Here is a 17,337-nt window from a genome sequence, read left to right as displayed (position 1 = left end):
TTATGGGGCCTGCAGGAGTAATGATAGGATGCCTTCAGTCTGCCAACTTAGCACTCTTGACAACAGGTTGATGACCCAGGGTTCCTTCTCTTTCTTACTCAACTATTTGTTTAAACATTTTATTTTCTGGGAGAAGGGAATGGAAACCCAATGGTAATTTCCACTGGACTTTACAGGACTCTAAATCCTACTAAAAGAGGTATCATTCATAGCGAAACTGGGTGAAGGGCAATGGAAAAAAGGAGACTTTCATACTATAGTTAGGCAGATGACCACCAAACATCTCTCTCTATCCTCAGCAACACATAGCAAGTATGTATTCCTTAGCTGGCAAATTTGAAGTTATACACTTATGGCTCCCTCGTAATCTGTTGAAACTGAGCACTCCCCAAACAGTGGCTATGGCAATTCAAGCAACTTTGAGGGATCCCCTGTATCCCCTCACTTCCAAATAATTTTTTATTATTGAAATAAACTTGAGTTTGCTCAAAAGTTGTGCAATTTAGGAGTTATCCTAGATTAATGGCTGATTCTTAGGTATAAAGTCTCAACTGTTGTAAAATCTTCATGTTTTCATTTAAGAAATGAATCGAGGAAAAAGCAGGTTTAACCTCAAATTGATTTCTCAGCACTAACTCATGCCTTTGTCTCATCACAGCTGGATTACTGTAATGCCTTTTACTTAGGACTCCCCAACACTGAACCTGATGGCCTACAGTTAGTGCAGAAAGCCATTGTCAGGTTCCTTACTGGTACTACAAGTTATCAACATATTACTCCTGTTTGGCACAGTTTATTCTTGCTGCCGGTACATTTCATGATTATTTTTAAGGTTTTTAGCACTGATGTTTCTGCCAATATATGACATGGGTCCTTCTTATCTGAAAGAATTAGTGGAGCCATACATTCCCAACTACGCTTCTACAGTCAGCCACTCAGGGGCTGCTGATGGTTCTACAAGTGCAGCTTGAGAATTCAGGTATCCATTCTTTTGCTTGCCAGACTCCTCATCTATGGCACTGACTACCTCAAAGGCTGCAGGAATGTTCCTCCTTGGCTGGCTTCCATGTCATTACAAGTATATCTTTTTGAAACTGGATATGATGGAGTAGAATGTGGTATGATATTATACTGCTTTACTCAAGTGCATTGCTGTTATTGTGGTCATCTAGATTTACCATAAATCTGTACATGGTGTTTAGGAAAAATACTCCTAAATAAAGCTGAAATGGAAGTCTACTACTTCACTGAAGCTCTTAAGGAGACCTTTTATTCACATTCATAGATCACTGTACACCACAAGATTGTTAGGCTTCTTGAGAGCATTGGCAGTCGCACATATGGTACCATATGGTCCTTCCCTGTGTAAGAACGAATGAGAGCCATACCATATTTTTACACAGCTTGAGATCAGTTCTTCCAAAACATCTGATGACCAAAGGCATGGCCTAGAAGGGTGGCACGTTATAAAAGCCATTCTTAATTTAATGCATGTTAAATAAAAGTGTTAGTTTTTGGATTAAGAAGAAATAAGTTTCCCAAACCAGCCAGTACTACAGGAAAGTTACATGTTTCTGGACTAGTTTCACTCACACTCCCCTTGTGCTTGCATAACAACATTATGGGCTTTTGCAAGAGCATATCTCAAAGGTACTATCCTAGTTTGTCAATGTATGCCATCCTGAAGTCCAGAACAGTTACTTTAGACTGACTTAACTTTAAAGATTATTTGATGGTCAAGCACATTTGCTTGTTACTTCTAGACAAATGGCTGCTCAGTGCCAAAGCAGAGATCCTCTCTCTCTCTCACCATTTAAAAACATCATTTCCTAACTGGATCTTTCTTGAGTAGATTCTAGTAATAATCGATCGAGGCTGCTCATTGTGTGGCTTCAAGAATGAACCTGCTCTTTGGTGCGGCTGCAGGCAAAGTGCTCTGATCGACATTTTATCTACCCAAGAAAGCAAAAATGGAACTAGATAAATGCATGGAATACTCAAAGCAAACAAGTTAAACAATTTGAAAGTGGCAAGAAAAGCTGATAGGATACTAAGATTTATATGACGCTGCCACCAAGAGCAAAGAGGTGACCAATATTCCACTAAACACTACTGGAAAGACCCCCCCATCTTCATTATCATGTGCACAGCTGGCAATCCCAGCTCAAAAGGTAACACAAAAGATAAAGGCAGTTCAGAGAAAAGCAACAGAAACAATGCAAGGTAAGAACCAGAATCTATACAGTCAGAGAAACCAAAACAATTTAATATGCACGCTCTCAAAGGAAACTGACATTACCTGCATTGTAAGTACCGAAAAGGACTTGCTCTGTAATGAATTATATCATCCTTTTTGGACAATACTATAAACAACAAGGTACAATCTAGAGATAAAAAGGTAAGATGTTCGAATATCCTTTTACAAAAGGCAGTGAACACATGGAAAGCGTTCCTAAAGAAGTAGGTCAAAAACAATGATAAGAGACTTACATGAGGAGAGTCTATGAGCATTAAAATGCAATCTGTTAGTTAAGTGAGCACCACGATTATATAGTAGGCCGAGAAATATACACATTAGGAGGGACAATAACTTCTAACACTTATAAAAATGTATTCATCTTTGTTAACATTTTTGGAATGCTGCACAACATATCTGAAAACACACACACACACACACACACACACACACACACACACACACACACACACACACACACATAAAAAACAAAAAATATCACTGTATATGTAGCCAATTTAGCAATCTGGGCAAAAAAGACGGACTTACTTTAAGGATGCTTGGTACGTCCATGAGGTCACTGACTCGCATGTTACGACGGTAGCCCCATGAGTAGGGATCAATTGAGGTACACATCTCCCATTTATGATCAGGTAGGGTTCCAGGCTTGTACTTATCTGCACAGTTATAATACCCACCGTGGTGACAAGAACAGTTGTTGCACCACCGATCATTTACCACCACCTTATCCTGAAATGAAAAAAATCTAGATGAATGACTAAGCCTGCAGAGTTACCTTACTACTCAGACACAGCTGTAATCACGGGTGACATGTTTACCACTTCTCTGATGCATGTGTACTCAGCATAACTTCAGAAAGGTACAATAGGTAAATTGCCCTCAAAGTATATACAGCCAGTTAACATGTGCATCACAAAAAGATAATCTTTATTCAATTTTGGATTTTTTTTATAGTAACTAAAAAAATTAGAATAAAATCTCAAGTGACAGCTGTATGGCACACATTGTCATATAAATGAACCTATAACATCTGCTAAAAAAGGCTAATACACCTGCTGCTACTGCCACTTATTTGTTTGTTTGTTTATTCAATTGAATTTGCTCACTGGAAAAGATCGACTGCATTGGAAAAAACTGTAGTCCAGGGAAAAAAGCTTAAAAATAAAAATCAAAAATCAGTATACAGACTAGAGCTAAACATACATAAGATACACAGCTATAGTGTGATGTTTTTTCAAAAGGTAACAAACAGTTTACTGCATAAGATAAGAAGCATAAAGGAATATTGCATGACCATAATTGATATCATAACAATTATAGGAAACAATCTATGAACATGTAACATGAATGCAAATGGCAGTAGAGCATTTCGCATTTTGAAAGGATTTAGAAGAATGTATCACTTTGCAGTAGGACATATCACCTTCTGGAAACAAAGTACATTTTTTGAGGGATGAGGTTTGTAAAAAAGAGGAGTAAGGACCATGGTGCAGTAACTGGAACTTTGATGTAATTACATAAACAAAGCAAGGTCACGTGTCGACACAAGGAAAAGGTACTTTAGATGGAGTGGAGGCTGCAAGAAACAGTGGATATATGGGGGGACACAGACATAAATGTAGATATTCTTAAGAGTACAACTTTAGTAAGGTTTGTTGATAAGTCAGATGGAGGTAGACAGGAGTTAAAGTGAGTCACGGTGCGAGTTACAGCAGGGAGTGATACAGATTAGGAATTTTATTGCAGAAGTGATGCTTTGTATAGGGAATACAAAACTGAAGAAAATTCTTAAGGGATAGGCATCTTTTTGGGACATGGAAGATTTTATGTGCTACTGCGAGTTGATAGCAGATTAGGTAACTTGGGTATTTAAACAAACCGACTTTAACGGCAATGCAGAGTTTACACTAGTAGCAAACTTGGCTATATAAAACTGTAGCACTGCAAGTTTTGCAAGCTGGGCTGAATACAAATTTGAGATGACAATGGCAGCATACGAGAGCACTGTAATAAGTATAAGTAGCAGTTGCTGAGCATTTGCAAGTGTGACTGGCTAAGTAAGACTTTCACTAACTAGCAAAGTGTTTGGCTTGTATTCCTGGCAATGTATTGGAGATAGAGGTCAAATTTTAGATTTTCAATAATGATGACACCTAAGAGTTTTCTATCGGAACCAGCTTCAGTGGTGGTAGCACAGGAGGAAAGAAAAGGGTGAAGTTAGTTTTTATTTTGCAATTCGACTTAGAAGTGAATGGCATCACTTCCAAGTGTTTTTTTGAGTTTGGTATAAGGTTGCACTTTTAAACTGGGCTTCAATGGAGGTGAGGGAGAGTCGGGTGATGTTCTAAAGCTCAGGGACTGTTTTGAATGGGCAGATAATGGCTGAATCACCAGCATAATGGATAAATACTCAGTTGATGGAAGCAACAGGAAGGCTATTAATGAATATAATGAAAATTAGGGGCCAAATATAGACACTTGATGGACTCAATAACTGGTATGAGAAGCAAAGTGGAGACGGACTGCTGCCATTTTACACTTTGGCTCCCATTACTGATGTAGGTATTAACATTTTCTAGAGTTGAGGGGAAAACAAACAACGTATAAGAGTTGTCAAAATAGTGTAGACAGATTGTATCAAAATTTTTTGATAAGTCAAGGAAAACTGAGAACAGAAGGCTGTTGTCATTTCAGTTTTTGTGAAGGGTGTCAAGAAAAGACAGAACAACATCATCAGGAGATTGTTATCCAAAGACCGATGCGTAGCTGGGAGTGGATGCATTTCTCAGGGATCTTCGACAAAGACTAGAGTATGGCAATGTGTTTAAAGTTGGAGAGTAAAGCAGAGGAGCCACATGTGTGGAATGTAACTGGATACAGGGCTGTGTCCACAAAGCACAGAACAGGGATTCCTGTGGAAATTATTTATAAGGACAGACACAGGTAAGTAATAGCATCAGCTGCTAGTTCGATGTATTTTGCAGGGAGGCCGTCTTGGCTTAGGGTGTTTGCTTTTACTGCAGTGAAATATAGCTTTGTTGTGGAGGTGGGTACAGGGCAGAGAGTAAAGCAGTTAAGACTTGCTGGTAGACAGAGTTGGATGGGGGGGAGTGAAATGGAGTTGTATTTATTAAGTGTTGTGGTTGTATGTATGAAATCGCTAATAAAGATACAGGCTATGTGAACATCAACTTCAGTGGGTAAAGGGATAGGCTGGTTTCCCAGGTTTCAGCAGCTGAGCGATGGTCGATTAGAACCTGTTGCAAGTTTTATTACAAAGGTCCTGACTCTTTGGACTTTAAGGAATACTACTTTCTTCTTGAGTATATTCTTCTCTGCAAAAACTACTTCCTTCACACAGGTACAAGTATATCAAAATCTCAACAGGTGTTCAAGCAACTGCGTAAACATCTATGCAGCAAGGTTTGAGAGGGGCAGGGGCAAAGTTAGAGTTAGGGTTACCACACAAGTAAGGCTGGGCAGGGGAGCATCATCCTCTTGTACCACCTTATTCCTGTGGGCTAACCCTAGCACTACCCATAACACCAGCCCTAAACATTACCCTCCAAAAAACCCTTTCCCCTAACACTATCACTATATAAGACACTTGGACATACTTCCCATACATCAGCATACATGCATAACACTAAAACTATCCCCGTATCTAGTCCTTACTATAACCAGCAGCACTCACAAACACAGACATGTCCCTAATGCTGAAAATGTTGGCAAATCAAAAAAAAAAAACATCCACTCACTTAGCTTAATCACTGAAACAGCCGCCAACAACAAAAACTACCAATTTGACAAACATACATATGTATATAGTGTGTGTGTGTACAACTATATGGATAAACACACACCTATTTACAGTGATATATATATATATATATATACACACACACACACACACACATATTACACACACACACACACACACACACACATATATATATATATATATATATATATATATATATATATGCATACACAATATATTATATATGCTTACACATATATCTGGGTGCTAGTGCTTATATCAAATGTGTGTTAGGCTGGCACCTGTCTAGTCGACTGCATAAGGTCAGCTAGGTGTGACAGGCTACAAAAATTCAGAGATTGGGAAATTTTCTTTTTCGCCATGTTTGTGAGATCTCAGAGTTAGCATATATGATTAGCAGGGGGTTTGCCCCCTTGCAAAAAAAAAAAAAAAAAACAGTTTCCTGCAAGTTAGATTTTGCAAGCACTAAGGCTGTTTCTTGGCACTTGCATATTACTGTGTTGGTCACATTGTTTTTGACCTTTTGCAGTCGATAATATAAACTGTCATTAGATTTTTTAGATTAAAATGTGGTACACCTACATACACACACACACGCACACACATATACACACACACATGCATACATATATGGATCCCTATCAGTTGATTGAGTTTTCAGAAACTCAAAATTCATATGGATGAGTTTTTGAAAACTTGAAGCTTATGAATGGAGATCGCAGTACAGCGAGATAAGAAAATGTAACCTTTTCTTCACTGTAGTGCAATTTCAGAGTTGGTATATATAATTTGCAGGGGGTGTGGGGGCGCAGGAGTGCTTGCCCCCCTTATAAAATGTAAAAAAATTAATTTTGTTTTTGTTCGAGTTTTCGGAAACTTGATCATATGGTCTTGCCCTTATAAATTTTGAGTTTCTGAAAACTTTGTTACATCTGACATAGATCCAGATATATATACAAAGAGAGAGAGACCTATACATGTGCACACACATACACACAAACACATATATGTATGTATATTATACAAATATATATGAGAGAAAGAGAGAGATAATATATACTTATATAGACACACATATACATTTTATATATATATATATATATATATATATATATATATATATATATATATATATATATATATACATACACACACACACACACACACACACACACACACACACACACAGTGGATATAAAAAGTTTACACACCTCTGTTAAAATGCCAGGTTTTTGTGATATAAAAAAATGAGACCACAATAAATCATTTCAAAACTTTTCCAACCTTTAATGTGACCTATAACCTGTACAATTCAACTGAAAAACAAATCTGTTGGGGAAAAATATAAAAAATGAAAAACGTACAATATGCTCGTTGCATAAGTGCACACCCTTAAACTTTGTTGAAGCACCTTTTGATAATAATTACAGCATTCAGTCTTCTTGGGTACATCTTGACTTGGCAATATTTGCCCACTATTCCTTGCAAAAGTGCACCAAATCTGTTACATTGTGACGACATCTCTTGTGCACAGCCCTCTTCAGGTCACCCCACAGATTTTCTATTGGATTCAGGTCTGGGCTCTGGCTGGGCCATTCCAAAACTTTAATTTTGTTCTGGTGAAGCCATTCTTTTGTTGATTTGGATGTATGCTTGGAGTCACTGCCGTGTTGAAAGGTGAAATTCCTCTTCATTTTCAGCTTTCTAGCAGACGCCTGAAGGTTCTGGGCCAAAAGTAACTGGTATTTGGAACTGTTCATAATTCCCTCTAATTTGACTAAAGCCCCAGTTCCAGCTGAAGAAAAACAACCCCAATGCATGATACTGCCACCACCATGAATAGTGTTCTTTTGGTGATGCAAAGTATTGTTTTTGTGCCAAACATACTTTTTGGAATTGTGACTAAAAGGTTCGACTTTGGTCTCGTCAGACCATAACACATTTTCTCACATGCTTTTGGGAGACGTATTCTTTTGCAAATTTTAGCTGGACCTGGATGTTTTTCTGTTTAAAAAAAAGGCTTCCATCTTGCAACCCTACCCCATATTCCAGACATATGGAGAATACAGGAGATTGTTGTCACATGTAGTACACAACCAGTACTTGCCAGAAATTCCTGCAGCTCCTTCAGTGTTGCTGTAGGTCTCTTGGCAGCCTCCCTGACCAGTTTTCATCTTGTCTTTTCATCAATTTTGGAGGGACATCAAGTTCTTTGCAATGTCACTGTTGTCCCATATTTTCTCCACTTTTTGATGACTGTCTTCAGTGTGTTCCATGTTATATCCACTGCTGTGGAAATGTTTTGTATCCTTACCCTGACTGATACCTTTCAGCAATGACATCCCTTTGCTGCTTTGTAAGCTCTCTGTAAACCATGGCTTTTGCTGTAGCACGCAAGTGTGTAAATGTCAGGAAAATCCTATTAGGACAGCTGAACTTTATTTGGGGTTAATCAGAGTCTCTTTAATTAATGGCAGGTGCGTACACAAGAAGATTGAATATTGTAATTAAATGAAAAGGTGCTTCAACAAAGTGTTAGTTTAAGGGTGTGCACACTTATGCGACCAGCGTATTGTATGTTTTTTATTTTTTTATATTTTTTCCCCTAACAGATTTGTTTGTTTTTCAATTGAATTGTACAGGTTATAGGTCACATTAAAGGTGAGAAAATTTTGAAATGATTTAATGTGGTCTCATTTTTATACATCACAAAAACCTGGCATTTTAACAGGGGTGTGTAAATTTTTATATCCACTGTATACATACAATATAAATATTTATATATATTTATATATATATATATATATATATATATATATATATATTTATATATATATATATATATATTTATATATATATATATATATATATATATATATATATATATATGGTTTACTATCATAAATTCGAAAATCAGAACAAAACGTGTCTGCATTTTCGAATTTATACATCGGAAATGAACATTTCCGAATTTACCTAAAGTCGAAAACAGCTGTGTATTGTCGAAAATGTTGCGAGCGACATTTTCGGCAATACACAGCACTCCCACCCGTCCCGTAACTACCTACCTAACCAGCCTAAACACACAGTTATGCAGGGGGGCAAGCCCCCCTGCACCCCCCCCAACTTAATATTCCAACTCCGAGATCGCACTACAGTGAGTAAAGGGATGTATTTCCCTAACCGCACTGTACCGCTATCCCCTCACGAGCGAACGTTAGAATTGCGAATGCACACTCCATTCGCAATGGTAACGTTCGCTCACATCACCTGCCGAAATATGAAGTATTCGAACATCTGTTGTTCGAATACTTCATAGCCGTGCAAGTGCACGTCGGCATTGTGATAGTAAACCATATATATATATATATATATATATATATATATATATATATATATATATATATATATATATATACATACATACATACATACACACACATACACAGATATATATATATATATATATATATATATATATACACACACACACACACACACACACACACACACACACACACACACTAATATATATATAATATAACCAGACATCCCAAACTTTCGCCCTATCGCCATCCTATCCCCTATTTCTAAGCTACTTGAAAAGTGTGTACACCAACAACTCTTACCCTACCTCATCAATAATCAGCTTCTTAGCCCCACACAACATGGCTTTAGACCAGGTCATAGTACCTCCACTGCCCTCCTCTCCTTCCTAGTAACAATCAACAAAACCCGCGACTCCGGCCACTTCATATCCACTCTTTTCCTTGACCTCTTTAAGGCATCTGACACTATTTCCCACAACCTCAGTCTTACCAAACTCTCTAAACTTAACCTATCCCCTTCCTCTACCCAGTGCTTCTCAAGCTATCTCACAACAGACAAGCAGTTAAATGGAAAAAAAGCTACCTCACCCTTCCTTAATATATCCACAGGCATCCCCCAAGGTCCCATTCTAGGCCCCCTTGTATTCAACAAATTCATAAATGATTTCTTCCAAGCCATTCCAAACTAGAGTCTCATCCAATATGCCAATGATTCTAGTATAATCTGTTCCTCCCATTTTCATCGCAACTCTTAATAAACACAAGCTGCCTTCTCTTCCACCGAACAGTGGATGCTAGACAACCATCTACCATTAATGCAACCAAAACAAAACTTATGCTATTCAATGCATCCAAAACCTATTCCCTAGACAAACAATGCTTCATAATTACTAGCAAAAATAATACCCCCTAGAACTAGCCTGACACAAAATTACTAGGAAAATGTCATAGACGATCAATTAAAATTTGACAAGCATCTACAAGCAAATATAAAAAAAAAAAACATAAAAAATTAAGTATGCTTTACCGCCACAGTCGCTTTATCACTCCCACCACCAGGATTACATTAGCTAATACATACCTCATCCCATCCCCTTTATATGGTGCGTCAATGCTAACCAGCCTACAATCTTCCCTCAAAACAAAACTCTCATCTTGTTATTACAAAACATCCAAATTTGCAGCTGGTCATAGAGCCTCTTCCCACCACTGTAATTCCCTTCACCAAGTTGGCTAGAATTACCAAACATCCTCACATATACCCAGCTCATCCAAGCACACAAACTCATTCATAACCCATCTCTCTGCCCCTCCCTAGCAAATACCTTTGAAATGCATAAGCCAGATATCCAATTCCCAAAACTTAATTAAATTGCATAAACCAACACGTCCTGCTGGGAATCCCTTGATGTCCTTCTCTCTTGCACGCCTCTGTAACTCTCCCTTCTCCCATCTGCACCACCAGCAGTCTCTCCTTGTTTAAAACCTCATTGAACTCGCACCTTACTTCACAATGGAATTGCTATTGTTCTCATCCAACCTAATTCTGACCACACTTTCTTCCTAAATTTCCAAACTTATTTGTTGTCGGTCACTACCTCCTAAAGTTCTACATCCCTTGGGATGTATTTGACCAACAACTAAAAAAAATACCTCATTGTAATTGCCCAAAAAAAAAAAAAAAAAACACACATTACTACTTATTGAATTAACCTGATATAATTTTGCTAATGAAAATATCTTTCTTTTTTATTTCTGTATTATGTAACATTTACTTGAATTGTGTGATATGGATTTATACCATCAGAAATATGTATTTAACATTTAACTGAAATGTAGTATTATGGATTTGTGGTTTTTCTGTACTATGTATTTGTATTTCTCCAGAGCTTTTCTCCCTAGGACTCCACTGAAAACGGGCTCCTTGTAGCCCAATGGACTATCCTGGAAAACAAACTGCAAATAAAATAAATAAAATAAAAACAAATATCTCTGGTAGAAAACACAAATGTAAGAAACTCAAATGAGAGAAAAAAAGAGCAAAAACACAAATGTGAGAAACTCAGAATGAACTAAACACAAAACATCAACATTTCTCCCACATTCCAGAAACACCAGATCGAGCATAGTCTACATAGTGGTACCATTTGGGAAAGGGTTTTTAGTGAAGTAATATGTAGGATTGGAGTCAGAGTTATGGGTAAGGACAAGGATAGGGTTACTATGCATGAATGAAGAGGGCAGAGGTGTCAGCTGCTGGATCAAGCACCTGTCATCTAGACTGGACATTGCACTTGGAATTCATGATGCCAACACTGATCATCTCGAAAAAATGTCATGGTAAGGGTGCTGACTGATATGTATCAGCACTATGGCTGGATATCACTGGCAATAAGGTTGGAATTTACTAGCATGACACTTGTACATCAAGCCCTTCCCAATGTTGGTTCTATCCAATGGAAAGAACTACTAGCACCGTGCACTCAGACTTGCTCACTCTGCTTAACCAGAATGTGATGCCGGTAGTTTCCATGATGCGGCTCAAGACATCTGCCTGGAAAACATGCCTTTGCTTATCATGCTCAATCCTACCTGTGAATCTCACTGCCTTGCATTTTATAATGTGCGAGTCCATGGCTTAAGTTAAGAAGGCTCCATAATACCACATAAATAGAAGAGTTTATTAAATCCTAGATGAGAGTTTAACACTGCTATACCTAAAGCTGCCTGCAGTCAATATGCAGATGATTCCACTCTGATCTGCTCAAACACCTCCCCAACCGAACTGCAAACCTCAACACAAAATTAATTAAACAGTACTGAGAAGTGGGGCACCAACCAATGCCTACTTCTGAAACCCGAATAAAACTAAACTTCTACCCCAGTAGTAGATCTACCACACTTTCATTCTCCGTCACATCTAATAATGGTACCACTATTTCCCCAGATCATCACACCAAATTGCTAGGGGTTATCATAGACAATCTCAAACTTTACCTACAGATCAACATACATGCATAGTGGTGTAAATATGTACTTTAATTTTATGACACATTCACCTAACCATCAGTGCATACTACATAGAAAACTTCAGTATTGGCTCTTGTGTACATTTTGCAAAGTTTAATTTTCATCACGCCTTAGGGTCCCTTACTAAATGAGTGAATGTTGAGAAAGCCTTTTCATATGCGAGATATAGCATTTATTTTAAATTTGTCAAACAAAGACTGACAACTATCAAGTGAACCTGAATTAGAAAGGACTGAATACTAAAAAGCCATTTAGGAACATGATAATGGTCTTTCATGTAAGTGGAGACAGACAACTATCCAGCTAAGGTGACTCTGAAAGGATTGAATACCAGGCGATAGAGTTCTTTCATGTGTAAATACTCAGCTGGAGACAGATAACTATAAAGAAAGGAGAACTTGTCTTGTCCTCACTTCAAGGCATTCAGCAAGTCAGGGGTTGAAGGACTGCTAACACTTCTTGACTATTTATCATTTTACCCTAAGCTGCATATGAAATTGTGTAGTAAATGCTTTCTCAGCAGATGAATGCTCTTTGAATACTAAAAACGAAACAAAAAACTCCGGCAACCGGAACAAAACTATTGACAAACTGTAAAAAGTACCGAAGCAAAGAATGAGATGACCACACAGTCAGATGACGTTTTAGCTTTCTTCCACTTTAATAACACGTGGACTTCTTCAGAAAAACCAGGACGCCTCCCTACGTCCTGGTTTTATTACCATTAGACAGGAAATGATGTTAAAATCATAAACATGATGTTTTACATTCCAATATAAAAAAATGTTTCAATTTTAAAACAGTAAAACACTAAAATGACATTGTTTTATACAACATATAATTGTTGTTCTACCTGAATGATATCCTTAAAAAGCAGATACTTTAAAATGCTTTTATTTTTGCGATTTACTATATTCAATCCCATTGAACATTGTAGATTTGCAAATGCTGGCCATGTGTTACCAACTCATTCCAAAGTGATTTCGAATTCCAACAATGTTATTTGATTATGCTCGAGTGTGACCTAATCTGACTACACAATCTACTAAATAATATAAGAGACTCATTATACTGTGTTACCTCATTACTCCAATGTTTTTGAGTCACTGTCTAAACAAACAAGTGATTATGACAAACCTAAGTCTGTCCAATATGTCACCTTAGTTTAAACCATGTTTAGTGTAAACTGTCAACCCGGCTATATCTGACACATCACAACTGACCACTAAATCATCAGTGTGGCCACATGCATGTGCCTACACGCCATGCTCCTGACGTCCTCCTCTACCCTAGACTCATGACACAGGAGAGTGAATCTCTCCATAACACCCTCCAGTTGTGTTTAAACATCTAACTACCCCCAAAAAAAGGTACAAATGTTAAGACTACCCATGATGAACAAATGTGTGTGATGTCCCTAACACTACCAATGATGGCCATACTTTTGAGAAGGAACAATCACACCAAATGAACATAATTGCCAAGCTATATACCTAACCTCATTTTGTAAATAGGATTGAAAGTTATTAATTTCTATTATTTAGGAAACATTTGATATTTATCCCTTCGTTTAGACCTGGTGGTTCATCAGCCCCTAGACATAATTGCCATAGTGACTCTTTTTGCTCCAATTTATTGTTCAGATCACCCCTGAGTAGACATTTGTCTACGTGATCTAGAACAAAAAATTCGAACTTCTTGAAGTCTACACACTCCTGTGAGTGTCTTGCCAAGGAATTGTTCCTATCATTGTTCTTGATGGCCAGATTGTGCTCGTATATCCTACGCTTGAGCATTCTTTTAGTTTTCCCCACGTAGTACTTATCACAAGTTGAGCAAGTGGCTAAGTAAACCACGTAATCGCTGTTACAGTTGAAAAACTTTTGTGCCCAAAACGTCCTTTTTGTATGTTTGATTGTCACAAAAGAAGTATTTGTAATAAACCTGCACTGTCTGCAATTCTGACAAGCGAAGGTTCCCTTCTTTTTACTGATGTCCCTATTCAATACCACTCTTTTATTATGGTCTATTTCTAACATAGTCTTTACATTAATAACATTTTTGTATGTGAAACGTGGTTTGATACCTACACATGCCATAAGGTCTCTGTTTCCTACAATAATGCCCCAATTTCTTTCTATAATACCTCTGATGTTTTCCAATTGATTAGAAATTGGGAGCGGAAATGCTAGATGGAAATCTAAATGTTTGTCTCTGTTTGTAGTGACACCTATTGAAACTTCTTCCATGTGTCTCATACTATTACTTGACAAAATTGGTCTAGCTACTCCATTACGGAGTCCTCGAACTTCCTTTTCAATCCTCTTTATCATGTGTTTTTTGTAACCTCTAGCCAAGAATAGATTTCTTAACTGTACTAACTCTTCTTGATAGATGTTATCTTCAGATGTTAGTCTGCTAAGCCTGATTATCTGGCCTTTGATGACATTTCTTTTCATGTGAGTGGGGTGCAGACTGTCTTTATGCAAATATTGATTGGTGAAGCAGGGCTTTCTATAGATTTTGCTATGTAATGTGTTATTGGTTGAATCAATATATAACCTGATGTCCAAATAATTGATACTTTTGCCATATCCACTCTGTTTAAATATCAAAAAATTAGTAGTTTTGTTCAGATCTTGAACCATAATATCGAATTCGTTTTTGTCCCCCACCCATGCAAAAATCAAATCGTCTATGTATCTTCCGTAAAACATAGCTTTCCCAAAAAAAGGATGTTTTTTCAGATGTTCCTGCTCCCAGTCTGCCATAACGATGTTGGCAAAGGCTGGTGCAACTCTAGCCCCCATCGCTACACCAGAAACCTGCTGATAGATCTTATTATCAAACTCAAAAAAATTATTGTGCAACACTATTTCCATTAGAGTACAAATGGTGTTGATTCTAGAGTTCTGTAACTCAGTGTTGTGTGTCAGATAATTCCTTAAATGTTCTATACCGAACTCCTGGTCTATACTAGTGTATAGACTTTTGACATCAAGTGTTGCAAAATTTATTTCTTCAAATTTGATTTTGGACCGTCCTAAACTCTCCAACAAATGCCAAGAGTCCTTGATGTAGTACTCAGATTTTTGGGCTATTTTATTAAGAATATCATCCAGCCAAACTGATATGCTTTCAGTTTTTGAATTTTTGGCTGATATGATGGGCCTGAACGTTAATTCCCCATCATCATTATGTACTTTTGGTATTCCAAAAAAATTGCCCAATCTTGGTTGTTCTACCATCAAGAAATCATAATCTAGGTTATCAATTTCCTCCTGGCATAACATGTCGAAAAGGTGGCTATCCACCCTCCTATACTTGTTCAAGACAAAATCTATACTAACACCTTTATAGTAATTAGTATCATTGAGCATAAAAGAAATGCGCTCCACATAATCAACCTTATTCATGATGACTAACTTTCCCCCCTTGTCTGCCCTCATGACCCTGATGTCCGGAGAGCTAGACAAGTGAGACAGTGCGTCACGCTCTAAATTGGTTAGATTGTCTTCTATTCCACAAACATCCATTTTCCTGAATTCCATTTCACATATTTTTTGAAACACCTGTAAAGTGTTTACTAAAGCTGGATTGAATGTGCCAGGTCGCTTTAATCTCCTACTATTCTCTGAGCCGTTGGCTTCAACATCTTGTAAAATGTATCTTAGGTTTAATTTGCGCATATATAGTCTAAAATCGACTAGCAAATTACCAATTTTGATATTATTAGAAGGAATGAAATTGAAACCCTTTCTTAACACATCGATACATGCATCAGTTATGGAAAAATCACTAAAGTTTACAACACTGATATAATATGCTTTATCACTGTGTGGTATATTCACCACTTTTTTCTGCCTTTCCCTTTGGGTTTCGCCCTGTACTGGGTGGAATTGTACCACCTGGTAGTCCTCTTTGGCTGTATCCTCTGTTGGTGAAAAGGAACAGACCTTTTGCTGTTATTAGAATTGACCACATCAGCGAAACTAGTGGAAGCAATAGCTTCATTATTGGCAGATTCTTGATTGTTAGTAGTAGAATCGATGTGTATTGTGTGTTGTTGCTGTTGAACTTCAGTCGTCAAACTACCGTCGGTGGCCAATAGTTCAAAATCTTGAACCTGGTCATTGACGGCTACCCTTATCGGTGACTCTCTCATCTCAGAGCTGTGAATTACTGGTATATCAGAATGTAAATCTTTATTGCTCGTATCCTTACTATCATTGTAGGAACAAATATAAGCTTGGTTAGCCTCATAGGCTGTTATATCTCTGCGTAGCTTATTTTGTTTCCTCACTATGATAGTTGCTCGAAGCCTGTTAGTCTTGGCTTCAATGCTGTTATAAAGAGAAGTCAATTGGGTGAAGCAACTGCATTGTTTGATGTCTTTGTCAAGACTTTTAATTTTTTCTATTAAAACCTTGAGTTCTCCTTCATAATGTCCCAACAGGATCCGCATCATACAGATACCCGTGTCATTGTATAATTTAGTCAACTTTGAACATAATTCATCCCCAGGACTAACGCAATTAGGATATTTAGCTGTCCTGAGGCCTTTTGGCACTATATTGCGAGAAACACATTGTGTGAAGATAACATCTATCAAGAAGAGTTAGTACAGTTAAGAAATCTTATTCTTGGCTAGAGGTTACAAAAAACACATGATAAAGAGGATTGAAAAGGAAGTTCGAGGACTCCGTAATGGAGTAGCTAGACCAATTTTGTCAAGTAATAGTATGAGACACATGGAAGAAGTTTCAATAGGTGTCACTACAAACAGAGACAAACATTTAGATTTCCATCTAGCATTTCCGCTCCCAATTTCTAATCAATTGGAAAACATCAGAGGTATTATAGAAAGAAATTGGGGCATTATTGTAGGAAACAGAGACCTTATGGCATGTGTAGGTATCAAACCACGTTTCACATACAAA

General features: G+C 37.5%; 1 protein-coding gene across 1 annotated transcript in view; it reads right to left on the bottom strand.

Annotated features, from left to right (window-relative positions):
• The window catches only part of LOC122812698 (tissue alpha-L-fucosidase-like), a 381,978-nt gene that overhangs the window by 73,851 nt on the left and 290,790 nt on the right, over positions 1-17,337 (bottom strand). Inside the window, exon 5 of the mRNA XM_044084827.1 lies at positions 2,786-2,986. Coding sequence (XP_043940762.1) covers positions 2,786-2,986 — 201 coding nt within the window. The remainder of the gene's footprint in view (positions 1-2,785; positions 2,987-17,337) is intronic.

Source organism: Protopterus annectens, chromosome 1.part1 (genome assembly GCF_019279795.1).
Source record: "Protopterus annectens isolate FY-2018-M chromosome 1.part1, PAN1.0, whole genome shotgun sequence".
Taxonomy (NCBI): Eukaryota; Metazoa; Chordata; order Ceratodontiformes; family Protopteridae; genus Protopterus; species Protopterus annectens.
This window is presented reverse-complemented; position numbering and strand designations above follow the sequence as displayed.